General features: G+C 45.8%; 1 protein-coding gene across 19 annotated transcripts in view; it reads right to left on the minus strand.

Moving 5' to 3' along the window:
- Positions 1-19,402, minus strand: part of OBSCN (obscurin, cytoskeletal calmodulin and titin-interacting RhoGEF) — an 882,373-nt gene that overhangs the window by 599,422 nt on the left and 263,549 nt on the right. For all 19 annotated transcript variants that reach the window (XM_075315914.1, XM_075315911.1, XM_075315913.1 and 16 more), the window contains exon 34: positions 508-774. In XM_075315914.1, coding sequence (XP_075172029.1) covers positions 508-774 — 267 coding nt within the window. The remainder of the gene's footprint in view (positions 1-507; positions 775-19,402) is intronic.

A 19,402-nucleotide genomic window follows, 5' to 3' on the forward strand; every position in this document is an offset into this window, starting at 1 on the left:
TAATGTTATTGTCACTGCAGTATTAGCAATGTAGTATCAGCAGTGTGGTATCAGCAGTGTGTTATTGGCACTGTAGTATCAGCGGTGTGAGATACCACAGTGTGGTATTGTCATTGTGTAATGGTCACTGTGGTATCAGCAATGTTATTGGCACTGTGGTATCACCACTGTGGTATCAGCAATGTGGTATCAGCAATGTGGGATCAACAGTTACCAGCAGTGTGTTATTGGCACTTTTGTATCGGCAGTGTGTTATTGGCAGTGTGGTATTGGCAGCGTGCTTTTGGCACTGTGGTATCGACAGTGTGGTATCGACAGTGTGGTATCGACAGTGTGGTATCAGCACTGTGGTATCGGCAGTATGTTATTGGCAGTGTGGAATCGGCAGTGTAAGCACTGTGGTATCGGCACTGTGGTGTCAGTAGTGTGGTATTGGCACTGTGGTATCGGCACTGTGTTATCGGCCCCGTGGTATCGGCACCGTGGTATCGGCCGGGCTGCTCATACCTGTGACGGTGAGGGAAGCCTTGCTCTGGGCGTCTCCGATGTCGCAGATGTACGTGTCGCTGTCGCTCTTCTCCAGGTCGTTTATGGTCAGGCTCAGGACGTTCCCTTTCTGGCTGATCTCACACTTTTTGGATGTCTTGAGCTCGGTGATATTCTTCCTCCACTTCACGGCTGAAGGGCTTCTCTGTGTCTCACAGGTAAATATGGCGGCTTCTCCCTCCTCGGCCGTCACATCTGACATCTCTTTGGTGAACTTGTTGGGTTTATCTGCAAATAGAAACATGAAGGCTTCAAACGTCAAGAATGTATACAAGTGATCAGCTGCGAATCACAGGCAACAGCCATGGGACAATCCCACCGCTAATCATCTGCAGATACCGGACTATGATATCCCACCGCTAATCACCTGCAGATACAGGACTATGATATCCGACCGCTAATCACCTGCAGATACCGGACTATGATATCCCACCGCTAATCACCTGCAGATACCGGACTATGATATCCCACCTATAATATCCCACCGCTAATCACCTGCAGATACCGGACTATGATATCCCACCGCTAATCACCTGCAGATACCGTACTATGATATCTCACCGCTAATCACCTGCAGATACCGGACTATGATATCCCACCGCTAATCACCTGCAGATACCGGACTATGATATCCCACCGCTAATCACCTGCAGATACCGGACTATGATATCCCACCGCTAATCACCTGCAGATACCGGACTATGATATCCCACCGTTAATCACCTGCAGATACCGGACTATGATATCCCACTGCTTCACTAATCACCTGCAGATACCGGACTATGATATCCCACCGCTAATCACCTGCAGATACCAGACTATAATATCCCACCGCTAATCACCTGCAGATACCGGACTATGATATCTCACCGCTAATCACTTCAGATACCGGACTATGATATCTCACCGCTAATCACCTGCAGATACCGGACTATAATATCCCACTGCTAATCACCTACAGATACCGGACTATGATATCCCACCGCTAATCACCTGCAGATACCGGACTATGATATCTCACCGCTAATCACCTGCAGATACCGGACTATGATATCCCACCGCTAATCACCTGCAGATACCGGACTATGATATCCCACCGCTAATCACCTGCAGATACCAAACTATGATATCCCACCGCTAATCACCTGCAGATACCGGACTATGATATCCCACCGTTAATCACCTGCAGATACCGGACTATGATATCCCACTGCTTCACTAATCACCTGCAGATACCGGACTATGATATCCCACCGCTAATCACCTGCAGATACCGGACTATGATATCCCACCGCTAATCACCTGCAGATACCGGACTATAATATCCCACCGCTAATCACCTGCAGATACCGGACTATGATATCCCACTGCTAATCACCTGCAGATACCGGACTATAATATCCCACTGCTAATCACCTGCAGATACCAGACTATGATATCCCACTGCTAATCACCTGCAGATACCAAACTATGATATCCCACCGCTAATCACCTGCAGATACCGGACTATGATATCCCACCGCTAATCACCTGCAGATACCAAACTATGATATCCCACCGCTAATCACCTGCAGATACCGGACTATGATATCCCACCGTTAATCACCTGCAGATACCGGACTATGATATCCCACTGCTTCACTAATCACCTGCAGATACCGGACTATGATATCCCACCGCTAATCACCTGCAGATACCGGACTATGATATCCCACCGCTAATCACCTGCAGATACCGGACTATGATATCCCACCGTTAATCACCTGCAGATACCGGACTATGATATCCCACTGCTTCACTAATCACCTGCAGATACCGGACTATGATATCCCACCGCTAATCACCTGCAGATACCAGACTATAATATCCCACCGCTAATCACCTGCAGATACCGGACTATGATATCTCACCGCTAATCACCTTCAGATACCGGACTATGATATCTCACCGCTAATCACCTGCAGATACCGGACTATAATATCCCACCGCTAATCACCTGCAGATACCAGACTATAATATCCCACCGCTAATCACCTGCAGATACCGGACTATGATATCTCACCGCTAATCACCTTCAGATACCGGACTATGATATCTCACCGCTAATCACCTGCAGATACCGGACTATAATATCCCATCGCTAATCACCTGCAGATACCGGACTATGATATCCCACCGCTAATTACCTGCAGATACCGGACTATAATATCCCACCGCTTCACTAATCACCTGCAGATACTGGACTATAATATCCCACAGCTAATTACCTGCAGATACCGGACTATAATATCCCACTGCTAATTACCTGCAGATACCAGACTATAATATCCCACCGCTAATTACCTGCAGATACCGGACTATAATATCCCACCGCTAATTACCTGCAGATACCGGACTATGATATCCCACCGCTAATTACCTGCAGATACCGGACTATAATATCCCACCGCTAATCACCTGCAGATACCGGACTATAATATCCCACTGCTAATCACCTGCAGATACCGGACTATGATATCTCACCGCTTCACTAATCACCTGCAGATACCGGACTATAATATCTCACCGCTTCACTAATCACCTGCAGATACTGGACAATAATATCCCACCGCTAATCACCTGCAGATACCGGACTATAATATCCCACCGCTAATTACCTGCAGATACCGGACTATAATATCCCACCGCTAATCACCTGCAGATACCGGACTATAATATCCCACCGCTAATCACCTGCAGATAGCGGACTATAATATCCCACCGCTAATTACCTGCAGATACCGGACTATAATATCCTACCGCTAATTACCTGTAGATACCGGTCTATAACATCCCACCGCTAATCACCTGCAGATACCGGACTATGATATCCCACCGCTAATTACCTGCAGATACCAGACTACAATATTCCACCGCTAATCACCTGCAGATACCGGACTATAATATCCCACCGCTAATTACCTGCAGATACCGGACTATAATATCCCACCGCTAATTACCTGCAGATACCAGACTATAATATCCCACCGCTAATCACCTGCAGATACCGGACTATAATATCCCACCGCTAATTACCTGCAGATACCGGACTATAATATCCCACCGCTAATCACCTGCAGATACCGGACTATAATGTCCCACCGCTAATTACCTGCAGATACCAGACTATAATATCCCACCGCTAATTACCTGCAGATACCGGACTATAATATCCCACCGCTAATTACCTGCAGATACCAGACTATAATATCCCACCGCTAATCACCTGCAGATACCAGACTATAATATCCCACCGCTAATCACCTGCAGATACCAGACTATAATATCCCACTGCTAATCACCTTCAGATACCGGACTATGATATCTCACCGCTAATCACCTGCAGATACCGGACTATAATATGCCACTGCTAATCACCTGCAGATACCGGACTATGATATCCCACCGCTAATCACCTGCAGATACCGGACTATAATATCCCACTGCTAATCACCTGCAGATACCGGACTATGATATCCCACTGCTAATCACCTGCAGATACCGGACTATAATATCGCACCGCTTCACTAATCACCTGCAGATATCGGACTATGATATCCCACCGCTAATTACCTGTAGATACCGGACTATAATATCCCACTGCTAATCACCTTCAGATACCGGACTATAATATCCCACTGCTAATCACCTGCAGATACCGGACTATGATATCCCACTGCTAATCACCTGCAGATACCGGACTATAATATCTCACCGCTAATCACCTGCAGATACCGGACTATAATATCCCACCGCTTCACTAATCACCTGCAGATATCGGACTATGATATCCCACCGCTTCACTAATCACCTGAAGATACCAGACTATAATATCCCACTGCTAATCACCTTCAGATACCGGACTATGATATCCCACCGCTAATCACCTGCAGATACCGGACTATAATATCCTACCGCTAATCACCTGCAGATACCGGACTATGATATCCCACCGCTAATCACCTGCAGATACCGGACTATAATATCCCACCGCTAATCACCTGCAGATACCGGACTATGATATCCCACTGCTAATCACCTGCAGATACCGGACTATGATATCCCACCGCTAATCACCTGCAGATACCGGACTATGATATCCCACCGCTAATCACCTGCAGATACCGGACTATAATATCCCACCGCTAATCACCTGCAGATACCGGACTATGATATCCCACCGCTAATCACCTGCAGATACCAGACTATAATATCCCACCGCTAATTACCTGCAGATACCGGACTATAATATCCCACCGCTAATCACCTTCAGATACCGGACTATGATATCTCACCGCTAATCACCTACAGATACCGGACTATAATATCCCACTGCTAATCACCTGCAGATACCAGACTATGATATCTCACCGCTTCACTAATCACCTGCAGATACCGGACTATAATATCTCACCGCTTCACTAATCACCTGCAGATACTGGACTATAATATCCCACCGCTAATCACCTGCAGATACCAGACTATAATATCCCACCGCTAATCACCTGCAGATACCGGACTATAATATCCCACCGCTAATTACCTGCAGATACCGGACTATAATATCCCACCGCTAATCACCTGCAGATAGCGGACTATAATATCCCACCGCTAATCACCTGCAGATACCGGACTATAATATCCTACCGCTAATTACCTGTAGATACCGGTCTATAACATCCCACCGCTAATCACCTGCAGATACCGGACTATGATATCCCACCGCTAATTACCTGCAGATACCAGACTATAATATTCCACCGCTAATCACCTGCAGATACCGGACTATAATATCCCACTGCTAATTACCTGCAGATACCGGACTATAATATCCCACCGCTAATCACCTGCAGATACCGGACTATGATATCTCACCGCTAATCACCTTCAGATACCGGACTATGATATCTCACCGCTAATCACCTGCAGATACCGGACTATGATATCCCACTGCTAATCACCTGCAGATACCGGACTATGATATCCCACCGCTAATCACCTGCAGATACCGGACTATGATATCCCACCGCTAATCACCTGCAGATACCGGACTATAATATCCCACCGCTAATTACCTGCAGATACCGGACTATGATATCCCACCGCTAATCACCTGCAGATACCAGACTATAATATCCCACCGCTAATTACCTGCAGATACCGGACTATAATATCCCACCGCTAATCACCTTCAGATACCGGACTATGATATCTCACCGCTAATCACCTACAGATACCGGACTATAATATCCCACTGCTAATCACCTGCAGATACCAGACTATGATATCTCACCGCTTCACTAATCACCTGCAGATACCGGACTATAATATCTCACCGCTTCACTAATCACCTGCAGATACTGGACTATAATATCCCACCGCTAATCACCTGCAGATACCAGACTATAATATCCCACCGCTAATCACCTGCAGATACCGGACTATAATATCCCACCGCTAATTACCTGCAGATACCGGACTATAATATCCCACCGCTAATCACCTGCAGATAGCGGACTATAATATCCCACCGCTAATCACCTGCAGATACCGGACTATAATATCCTACCGCTAATTACCTGTAGATACCGGTCTATAACATCCCACCGCTAATCACCTGCAGATACCGGACTATGATATCCCACCGCTAATTACCTGCAGATACCAGACTATAATATTCCACCGCTAATCACCTGCAGATACCGGACTATAATATCCCACTGCTAATTACCTGCAGATACCGGACTATAATATCCCACCGCTAATCACCTGCAGATACCGGACTATGATATCTCACCGCTAATCACCTTCAGATACCGGACTATGATATCTCACCGCTAATCACCTGCAGATACCGGACTATAATATCCCATCGCTAATTACCTGCAGATACCGGACTATAATATCCCACCGCTAATTACCTGCAGATACCGGACTATAATATCCCACCGCTAATTACCTGCAGATACCAGACTATAATATCCCACCGCTAATCACCTGCAGATACCGGACTATAATATCCCACCGCTAATTACCTGCAGATACCGGACTATAATATCCCACCGCTAATCACCTGCAGATACCGGACTATAATGTCCCACCGCTAATTACCTGCAGATACCAGACTATAATATCCCACCGCTAATTACCTGCAGATACCGGACTATAATATCCCACCGCTAATTACCTGCAGATACCAGACTATAATATCCCACCGCTAATCACCTGCAGATACCAGACTATAATATCCCACCACTAATCACCTGCAGATACCAGACTATAATATCCCACTGCTAATCACCTTCAGATACCGGACTATGATATCTCACCGCTAATCACCTGCAGATACCGGACTATAATATCCCACTGCTAATCACCTTCAGATACCGGACTATAATATCCCACTGCTAATCACCTGCAGATACCGGACTATGATATCCCACTGCTAATCACCTGCAGATACCGGACTATAATATCTCACCGCTAATCACCTGCAGATACCGGACTATGATATCCCACCGCTAATCACCTGCAGATACCGGACTATGATATCCCACCGCTAATCACCTGCAGATACCGGTCTATAATATCCCACTGCTAATCACCTGCAGATACCGGACTATGATATCCCACTGCTAATCACCTGCAGATACCGGACTATAATATCTCACCGCTAATCACCTGCAGATACCGGACTATAATATCGCACCGCTTCACTAATCACCTGCAGATATCGGACTATGATATCCCACCGCTAATTACCTGTAGATACCGGACTATAATATCCCACTGCTAATCACCTTCAGATACCGGACTATAATATCCCACTGCTAATCACCTGCAGATACCGGACTATGATATCCCACTGCTAATCACCTGCAGATACCGGACTATAATATCTCACCGCTAATCACCTGCAGATACCGGACTATAATATCCCACCGCTTCACTAATCACCTGCAGATATCGGACTATGATATCCCACCGCTTCACTAATCACCTGAAGATACCAGACTATAATATCCCACTGCTAATCACCTTCAGATACCGGACTATGATATCCCACCGCTAATCACCTGCAGATACCGGACTATAATATCCCACTGCTAATCACCTGCAGATACCGGACTATGATATCCCACCGCTAATCACCTGCAGATACCGGACTATAATATCCCACCGCTAATTACCTGCAGATACCGGACTATGATATCCCACCGCTAATCACCTGCAGATACCAGACTATAATATCCCACCGCTAATTACCTGCAGATACCGGACTATAATATCCCACCGCTAATCACCTTCAGATACCGGACTATAATATCCCACCGCTAATTACCTGCAGATACCGGACTATGATATCCCACCGCTAATCACCTGCAGATACCAGACTATAATATCCCACCGCTAATCACCTGCAGATACCGGACTATGATATCTCACCGCTAATCACCTACAGATACCGGACTATAATATCCCACTGCTAATCACCTGCAGATACCAGACTATGATATCTCACCGCTTCACTAATCACCTGCAGATACCGGACTATAATATCTCACCGCTTCACTAATCACCTGCAGATACTGGACTATAATATCCCACCGCTAATCACCTGCAGATACCAGACTATAATATCCCACCGCTAATCACCTGCAGATACCGGACTATAATATCCCACCGCTAATTACCTGCAGATACCGGACTATAATATCCCACCGCTAATCACCTGCAGATAGCGGACTATAATATCCCACCGCTAATCACCTGCAGATACCGGACTATAATATCCTACCGCTAATTACCTGTAGATACCGGTCTATAACATCCCACCGCTAATCACCTGCAGATACCGGACTATGATATCCCACCGCTAATTACCTGCAGATACCAGACTATAATATTCCACCGCTAATCACCTGCAGATACCGGACTATAATATCCCACTGCTAATTACCTGCAGATACCGGACTATAATATCCCACCGCTAATCACCTGCAGATACCGGACTATAATGTCCCACCGCTAATTACCTGCCGATACCAGACTATAATATCCCACCGCTAATTACCTGCAGATACCGGACTATAATATCCCACCGCTAATTACCTGCAGATACCGGACTATGATATCCCACCGCTAATCACCTGCAGATACCAGACTATAATATCCCACTGCTAATCACCTTCAGATACCGGACTATGATATCTCACCGCTAATCACCTGCAGATACCGGACTATAATATGCCACTGCTAATCACCTTCAGATACCGGACTATGATATCCCACCGCTAATCACCTGCAGATACCGGACTATAATATCCCACCGCTAATCACCTGCAGATACCGGACTATGATATCCCACCGCTAATCACCTGCAGATACCGGACTATGATATCCCACCGTTAATCACCTGCAGATACCGGACTATGATATCCCACTGCTTCACTAATCACCTGCAGATACCGGACTATGATATCCCACCGCTAATCACCTGCAGATACCAGACTATAATATCCCACCGCTAATCACCTGCAGATACCGGACTATGATATCTCACCGCTAATCACCTTCAGATACCGGACTATGATATCTCACCGCTAATCACCTGCAGATACCGGACTATAATATCCCACCGCTAATCACCTGCAGATACCAGACTATAATATCCCACCGCTAATCACCTGCAGATACCGGACTATGATATCTCACCGCTAATCACCTTCAGATACCGGACTATGATATCTCACCGCTAATCACCTGCAGATACCGGACTATAATATCCCATCGCTAATCACCTGCAGATACCGGACTATGATATCCCACCGCTAATTACCTGCAGATACCGGACTATAATATCCCACCGCTTCACTAATCACCTGCAGATACTGGACTATAATATCCCACAGCTAATTACCTGCAGATACCGGACTATAATATCCCACTGCTAATTACCTGCAGATACCAGACTATAATATCCCACCGCTAATTACTTGCAGATACCGGACTATAATATCCCACCGCTAATTACCTGCAGATACCGGACTATGATATCCCACCGCTAATTACCTGCAGATACCGGACTATAATATCCCACCGCTAATCACCTGCAGATACCGGACTATAATATCCCACTGCTAAACACCTGCAGATACCGGACTATGATATCTCACCGCTTCACTAATCACCTGCAGATACCGGACTATAATATCTCACCGCTTCACTAATCACCTGCAGATACTGGACAATAATATCCCACCGCTAATCACCTGCAGATACCGGACTATAATATCCCACCGCTAATTACCTGCAGATACCGGGCTATAATATCCCACCGCTAATCACCTGCAGATACCGGACTATAATATCCCACCGCTAATCACCTGCAGATAGCAGACTATAATATCCCACCGCTAATTACCTGCAGATACCGGACTATAATATCCTACCGCTAATTACCTGTAGATACCGGTCTATAACATCCCACCGCTAATCACCTGCAGATACCGGACTATGATATCCCACCGCTAATTACCTGCAGATACCAGACTACAATATTCCACCGCTAATCACCTGCAGATACCGGACTATAATATCCCACCGCTAATTACCTGCAGATACCGGACTATAATATCCCACCGCTAATTACCTGCAGATACCAGACTATAATATCCCACCGCTAATCACCTGCAGATACCGGACTATAATATCCCACCGCTAATTACCTGCAGATACCGGACTATAATATCCCACCGCTAATCACCTGCAGATACCGGACTATAATGTCCCACCGCTAATTACCTGCAGATACCAGACTATAATATCCCACCGCTAATTACCTGCAGATACCGGACTATAATATCCCACCGCTAATTACCTGCAGATACCAGACTATAATATCCCACCGCTAATCACCTGCAGATACCAGACTATAATATCCCACCGCTAATCACCTGCAGATACCAGACTATAATATCCCACTGCTAATCACCTTCAGATACCGGACTATGATATCTCACCGCTAATCACCTGCAGATACCGGACTATAATATGCCACTGCTAATCACCTGCAGATACCGGACTATGATATCCCACCGCTAATCACCTGCAGATACCGGACTATAATATCCCACTGCTAATCACCTGCAGATACCGGACTATGATATCCCACTGCTAATCACCTGCAGATACCGGACTATAATATCTCACCGCTAATCACCTGCAGATACCGGACTATAATATCGCACCGCTTCACTAATCACCTGCAGATATCGGACTATGATATCCCACCGCTAATTACCTGTAGATACCGGACTATAATATCCCACTGCTAATCACCTTCAGATACCGGACTATAATATCCCACTGCTAATCACCTGCAGATACCGGACTATGATATCCCACTGCTAATCACCTGCAGATACCGGACTATAATATCTCACCGCTAATCACCTGCAGATACCGGACTATAATATCCCACCGCTTCACTAATCACCTGCAGATATCGGACTATGATATCCCACCGCTTCACTAATCACCTGAAGATACCAGACTATAATATCCCACTGCTAATCACCTTCAGATACCGGACTATGATATCCCACCGCTAATCACCTGCAGATACCGGACTATAATATCCCACTGCTAATCACCTGCAGATACCGGACTATGATATCCCACCGCTAATCACCTGCAGATACCGGACTATAATATCCCACCGCTAATTACCTGCAGATACCGGACTATGATATCCCACCGCTAATCACCTGCAGATACCAGACTATAATATCCCACCGCTAATTACCTGCAGATACCGGACTATAATATCCCACCGCTAATCACCTTCAGATACCGGACTATGATATCTCACCGCTAATCACCTACAGATACCGGACTATAATATCCCACTGCTAATCACCTGCAGATACCAGACTATGATATCTCACCGCTTCACTAATCACCTGCAGATACCGGACTATAATATCCCACCGCTAATCACCTGCAGATACCAGACTATAATATCCCACCGCTAATCACCTGCAGATACCGGACTATAATATCCCACCGCTAATTACCTGCAGATACCGGACTATAATATCCCACCGCTAATCACCTGCAGATAGCGGACTATAATATCCCACCGCTAATCACCTGCAGATACCGGACTATAATATCCTACCGCTAATTACCTGTAGATACCGGTCTATAACATCCCACCGCTAATCACCTGCAGATACCGGACTATGATATCCCACCGCTAATTACCTGCAGATACCAGACTATAATATTCCACCGCTAATCACCTGCAGATACCGGACTATAATATCCCACTGCTAATTACCTGCAGATACCGGACTATAATATCCCACCGCTAATCACCTGCAGATACCGGACTATAATGTCCCACCGCTAATTACCTGCCGATACCAGACTATAATATCCCACCGCTAATTACCTGCAGATACCGGACTATAATATCCCACCGCTAATTACCTGCAGATACCGGACTATGATATCCCACTGCTAATCACCTTCAGATACCGGACTATGATATCTCACCGCTAATCACCTGCAGATACCGGACTATAATATGCCACTGCTAATCACCTTCAGATAACGGACTATGATATCCCACCGCTAATCACCTGCAGATACCGGACTATAATATCCCACTGCTAATCACCTGCACATACCGGACTATGATATCCCACTGCTAATCACCTGCAGATACCGGACTATAATATCCCACTGCTAATCACCTGCAGATACCGGACTATGATATCCCACCACTAATCACCTGCAGATACCGGACTATAATATCCCACCGCTAATTACCTGCAGATACCGGACTATGATATCCCACCGCTAATCACCTGCAGATACCAGACTATAATATCCCACTGCTAATCACCTTCAGATACCGGACTATGATATCTCACCGCTAATCACCTGCAGATACCGGACTATAATATGCCACTGCTAATCACCTTCAGATACCGGACTATGATATCCCACCGCTAATCACCTGCAGATACCGGACTATAATATCCCACTGCTAATCACCTGCACATACCGGACTATGATATCCCACTGCTAATCACCTGCAGATACCGGACTATAATATCCCACTGCTAATCACCTGCAGATACCGGACTATGATATCCCACCACTAATCACCTGCAGATACCGGACTATAATATCTCACCGCTAATCACCTGCAGATACCGGACTATAATATCCCACCGCTAATCACCTGCAGATACCGGACTATGATATCCCACCGCTAATTACCTGCAGATACCGGACTATAATATCCCACCGCTAATTACATGCAGATACCAGACTATAATATCCCACCGCTAATTACCTGCAGATATCGGACTATGATATCCCACCGCTAATTACCTGCAGATACCAGACTATAATATCCCACCGCTAACTACCTGTAGATACCGGACTATGATATCCCACCGCTAATTACCTGCAGATACCGGACTATAATATCCTACCGCTAATTACCTGTAGATACTGGTCTATAATATCCCACCGCTAATTACCTGCAGATACAGGACTATAATATCACACCGCTAATTACCTGCAGATACCGTACTATAATATCCCACCGCTAATTACCTGCAGATACCAGACTATAATATCCCACCGCTAACTACCTGCATATACCGGACTATGATATCCCACCGCTAATTACCTGCAGATACCAGACTATAATATCCCACCGCTAACTACCTGCATATACCGGACTATGATATCCCACCGCTAATTACCTGCAGATACCGGACTATAATATCCTACCGCTAATTACCTGTAGATACCGGTCTATAATATCCCACCGCTAATTACCTGCAGATACCGGACTATGATATCCCACCGCTAATCACCTGCAGATACCGGACTATAATATCCTACCGCTAATTACCTGTAGATACCGGTCTATAATATCCCACCGCTAATCACCTGCAGATACCGGACTATAATATCCCACCGCTAATTACCTGCAGATACCGGACTATAATATCCCACCGCTAATTACCTGCAGATACCGGACTATAATATCCCACCGCTAATTATCTGCAGATACCGGACTATAATATCCAACCGCTAATTACCTGCAGATACCGGACTATGATATCCAACCGCTAATTACCTGCAGATACCGAACAGATACCTGCAGATATCTTACCGCTAATCACTGGTCAACAACAAAATTGCATTTGGTTTGTAATATACCAAATCATGTATATGTTTCCCTCCAGATTCCAAATATACCGTCAGAAATGGTGGATCACGTAAGATTTTTTAGATATTGCAGATATTTCAGATTTTTGAAATGTATGTTGAGTATTTGCTTTCTCACCGCAATCCCTCTTTTGTTTTTTTGTTTGAAATGATTGTATCAATGACTAGGCATGTGACAGTGTTCATTCAGTGTAATATCCAGTGTAAGAAGCTATACACAGTCAGCAGAGGCCGGCGTCCTATAGGATTGATATTGGGTGATTTAGCGGGCGTCCGTGGTATTGCGCAATGATATGTAAAGCTTGGAATGGTGAAATGTCTGAGCGGTATATACAGTCATGGCCAAAAGTTTTGAGGATGACACCACAATGCTATTTTCACATGATGTGTTGCCTCTGGTTTTAATTGTGTTGTCTGATGTTTACATCACATACAGAAATATAATTGCAATCATATTATGAGACCAGAAGGTTCTATTGACATTAGAATGAGTTAATGCAGCAAGTCAATATTGCAGTGTTGCCCCTTCTTCTTCAGGACCTCTGCAGTTCTCCCGGGCAGCTCTCAATCATCTTCTGGAGCAAATCCTGACTGATCGCTGTCCATTCTTGCATAAGCAATGCTTGCATTTTGCCAGAATTTGTTGTTTTTTGTTTGTCCACCCCTCTCTTGATGATTGCCCACAAGTTCTCAATGGGATTAAGATCTGGGGAGTTTCCAGGCCATGGACCCAAAATCTCTATGTTTTGTTCCATGAGCCATTTAGTGATCCCCTTTGCTTTATGGCAAGGTGCTCCATCATGCTGGAAAAGGCATTGTTGGGCGCCAAACTGCTCTTGGACGGTTGGGAGAAGCTGCTCTTGGAGGACATTCTGGTGCTATTCTCTATTCATGGCTGTGTTTTTAGGCAGGACTGTGAGTGGTGCGATTCCCTTGGCTGAGAAGCAACCCCACACATGAATGGTTTCAGGATGCTTAACAGTTGGCATGAGACAAGACTGGTGCTAGCGCTCACCTCTTCTTCTCCTAATAAGCTGTTTTCCAGATGTCCCAAACAATCGAAAAGGCGATTTATCTGAGAAAATGACTTTCCCCCGGTCCTCAGCAGTCCACTCCCTGTACCTTCTGCAGAATATCAGTCGGTCCCTGATGTTTTTTCTGGAGAGAAGTGGCTTCTTTGCTGCCCTCTTTGAAACCAGGCCTTGCTCCAGCAGTCTCTGCCTCACAGTGCGTGCAGAAGCCTCACACCAGCCTGCTGCCATTGCTGAGCTAGCCCGGCACTGCTGGTAGTCCCATCCCGCAGCTGAAACAGTTTTAAGATACGGTCCTGGCGTTTGCTGGTCCTTCTTGGGCGCCCTGGAGCCTTTTTGGCAACAATGGAAGCTCTCTCCTTGAAGTTCTTGATGATGCGATAGATTGGTGACTGAGGTGTAATCTTTGTAGCTGCGATACTCTTCCCTGTTAGGCCATTTTTGTGCAGGGCAATGATGGCTGCACGTGTTTCTTTAGAGATAGCCATGGTTAACTGAAGATAAACAATGATACCAAGCACTAGCCTCCTTTGAAAGTGTCCAGTGGTGTCATTCTTACTTAATCATGACTGATTGATCGCCAGCCCTGTCCTCATCAACACCCACACCTGTGTTACTGGAACAATCACTAAAACAATGTTAGCTGCTCCTTTTAAGGCAGGAATGCAATGATGTTGAAATGTGTTTTGGGGGTTAAAGTTCATTTTTTAGCCAATATTGACTTTGCAAGTAATTGCTGTTAAGCTGATCACTCTTTATGACATTCTGGAGGATATGCAAATTGCCATTAGAAAAACTGAAGCAGTAGACGTTGTAAAAATTAATATTTGTAGCATTCTCAAAACTTTTGGCCATGACTTTACATGTGCAGTCATACAGTTCTGGTGGATATCTTAGCGTTGGTGAATCCGTTTTAAAATTCTTGTCTTATTTAATTACAGCGAAATAGCAAAATGGCGAGTGCTCAACGTCGTTGTTGTGTAAACCGTCCTGATGACTTCTGCTTTGTGTGGAAAGTTTACAACAAAAGCAAACAAAAACAAGACTGTGAATATAAAGCTCATGAATGGCAGATCGGCTGTGATTTACAAGTTGTTGCTCTGCTTTTAGGGTTACAGGGTGGTCTTACGAAATTCTGCTGCTTGTTGTGTCTGTGGGACAGCCGAGACACCAATAACCACTACACAGGCAAGGAACGGCCGGTGAGGAAATTGTACATCCCTGGAAAAGAAAGTGTCAAATATACCCTCACACACGCCAAAACCCGCACAATCAACAGGCAACCCTGGAACACGAGTCAGACTAAAGAATTGAGACGGGCTTCCAGAATTGCTGAGCGCAGATGGAAGATGTCTCATTCCACTGAGCACTTCGTTACAGACAAACAAGCTCTCACCACTTTCAAGTCTGCACTCACTGCTGCAAAACAAACCTACGTCTCATCTCTCATATTCTCTCTATCCCACAATCCTAAACAGCTATTCAACACTTTCAATTCTCTCCTCGGTCCCCCGGCACCACCTCCCTCTCCGCTCATCTCAGCTGAAGACTTTGCCTCTTTCTTCAAACAGAGGATTGACAACATTAGAGCAAGCTTTTGTCCACAATCACCACAACCCCTCCTCACAACTACTCAGCCCTTTTCCTCCAAATCCAGCTTCTCCACCATGATAGAAGATCATCTGTCCACTCTACTCTCAAGATCAGATCTCACAACCTGCCTGCTCGATCCACTCCCATCCCACCTCATCCCCAATCTCACCACAGTCTTCTTCCCGACCCTAACCCATCTCTTCAACCTATCACTAACAACTGGTGTATTCCCTTCATGCTTTAAACATGCCTCAATCACACCCATCCTCAAAAAGCCCTCCCTTGATCCTTCCTCTGTGTCAAACTATCGCCCCATATCACTTCTCCTCCCTGCCCCAAAACTACTTGAACAGTTTGTCCATCTTGAACTGTCCTCACACCTCTCTTCCTGCTCCCTTTTTGACCAGCTACAATCTGGCTTCCGACCACATCACTCTACTGAAACTGCCCTAACTAAACTCACCAATGATCTACTAACTGCCAAAGCCAAGCGACTCTACTCTGTCCTCCTCCTCCTGGACCTGTCCTCTGCCTTTGACACAGTAGACCATTCCCTCCTACTACAGATTCTCTCATCTCTGGGCATCACAGACTTGGCGCTATCTTGGATCTCCTCATACTTAACCAAACGAACTTTCAGCGTCTCCCACTCTCACACCACTTCCTCATCTCGTCCCCTATCTGTTGGGGTCCCCCAAGGTTCAGTTCTAGGACCCCTGCTGTTCTCCATTTACACCTTCGGCCTGGGACAGCTCATAAAGTCCCACGACTTTCAGTATCATCTCTACGCTGATGATACGCAGATCTACCTCTCTGGACCTGACATCACCTCTCTACTAACCAGAATCCCACAATGTCTGTCCGCTATTTCATCCTTTTTCTCTGCTTGATTCCTAAAACTGAACATGGACAAAACAGAATTCATTGTCTTTCCTCCTCCTCACTCAACCCCCCCACCTGACATATCCATCAATGTCAATGGCTGCTCACTTTCCCCAGTGCCACGTGCTCGCTGCCTGGGAGTAATCCTAGACTCTGATCTCTCTTTCAAGCCACACATCCAAGCCCTCTTCACCTCCTGCCGCCTCCAACTCAAAAATATTTCCCGGATTCGTACATTCCTTTCCCAAGAAGCTGCAAAAACCCTAGTACAAGCCCTTATTATCTCCTGCCTGGATTATTGCAACCTCCTGCTCTGTGGCCTCCCTTCTAACAGTCTCGCACCCCTACAATCTATTCTAATCTATGCTGCGCGGCTAATCCACCTGTCCCCCCGCTACTCCCCGAACTCTCCTCTCTGCCAATCCCTTCTCTGGCTTCCCATTGCCCAACTACTTCAGTTCAAAACACTAACCATGACATACAAAGCCATCAACAACCTGTCTCCTCCCTACATCTGTGACCTAGTCTCCTGGTACTTACCTGCACGTAACCTTCGATCCTCACAAGATCTCCTTCTCTACTCCCCTCTCATCTCCTCTTCCCACAATCGCGTACAAGATTTCTCCTGTGCCTCCCCCATACTCTGGAATGTTCTGCCACAACACATCAGACTCTCGCCTAGCTTGACAAGCTTCAAAAGGAACCCGAAGACCCACCTCTTCCGACAATCCACAACCTGCCGTAACCCTCAGTCTGATTCTGATACAGCGCCGCACAATCAGCTCTACCCTAACCTACTGTATCCTCACCCATCCCTTGTAGACTGTGAGCCCTCGCGGGCAGGGACCTCTCTCCTCCTGTACCTGTCTGTGCCTTTTATTGTTTAGGATTATTGTACTTGTCCCTATTATGTCTAACCCTTTCACATGTAAAGTACCATGGAATTGATGGCGCTATAATAATAAATAATAATAATATCCCACTGGCTGATCCAAGTGAAATAATCCTGCCGCCTCCACATATAAAGCTGGGGCTGATCAAGCACTTTGTAACAGCTCTTGATAGAGGGTCAGGCTTTCAGTCATTGGGTTGCGAGGTTTCCAGTATTGAGTGCAGCTAAGTTATAGGAAGGTTTATTCATTGGACCTCAAATCAGGAAATTGCTAAAAGAAGGAAAGTTCGAGTCAAAACTGAAGAAGCTTGAGTCATCTGCTGGGTCCTTCAGAGCAATGGTTGATGGCTTCTTGGGTAACAATAAAGATGATGACTGTTTCCATAGTCAATGAGTTATTGCAAAACTACAAAGAAAGAAATGGGCTGTAGAATGTCATTGAAAATTCATTTTTTACATTCGCACCTTGACTTTTTCCAGAAAACTTGGGTTCTGTTAGTGATGAACAAGGTGAGCATCTCACCATGGAGAAACGCTAACGAGGACGCTGGAATCCTGCAATGATAGGCGACAGATGAGACTACATACACAAGGAAAGCCTCATTAGCCCATTCTGCCCAAACAACACGACATTCTCACCATGGAGAAACGCTAGCGAGGACGCTGGAATCCTGCAATGATGGGCGACAGATGAGACTACATACAGATGGAAAGCCTCATCAGCCCATTCTGCCCAAACAACACGACATTCTCACCATGGAGAAACGCTAGCGAGGACGCTGGAATCCTGCAATGATGGACGACAGATGAGACTACCTACAGATGGAAATCCTCATCAGCCCATTCTGCCCAAACAACAGGACATTCTCACCATGGAGAAACGCTAGCGAGGACGCTGGACTTCTGCAATGATGGGCGACAGATGAGACTACATACAGAAGGTAAGCCTCATCAGCCCATTCTGCCCAAACAACACGACATTCTCACCATGGAGAAACGCTAGCGAGGACGCTGGACTTCTGCAATGATGGGCGACAGATGAGACTACCTACAGATGGAAATCCTCATCAGCCCATTCTGCCCAAACAACAGGACATTCTCACCATGGAGAAACGCTAGCGAGGACGCTGGACTTCTGCAATGATGGGCGACAGATGAG

The sequence above is a fragment of the Anomaloglossus baeobatrachus genome, chromosome 6, assembly GCF_048569485.1.
Source record: "Anomaloglossus baeobatrachus isolate aAnoBae1 chromosome 6, aAnoBae1.hap1, whole genome shotgun sequence".
In the NCBI taxonomy this organism is placed as follows: domain Eukaryota; kingdom Metazoa; phylum Chordata; class Amphibia; order Anura; family Aromobatidae; genus Anomaloglossus; species Anomaloglossus baeobatrachus.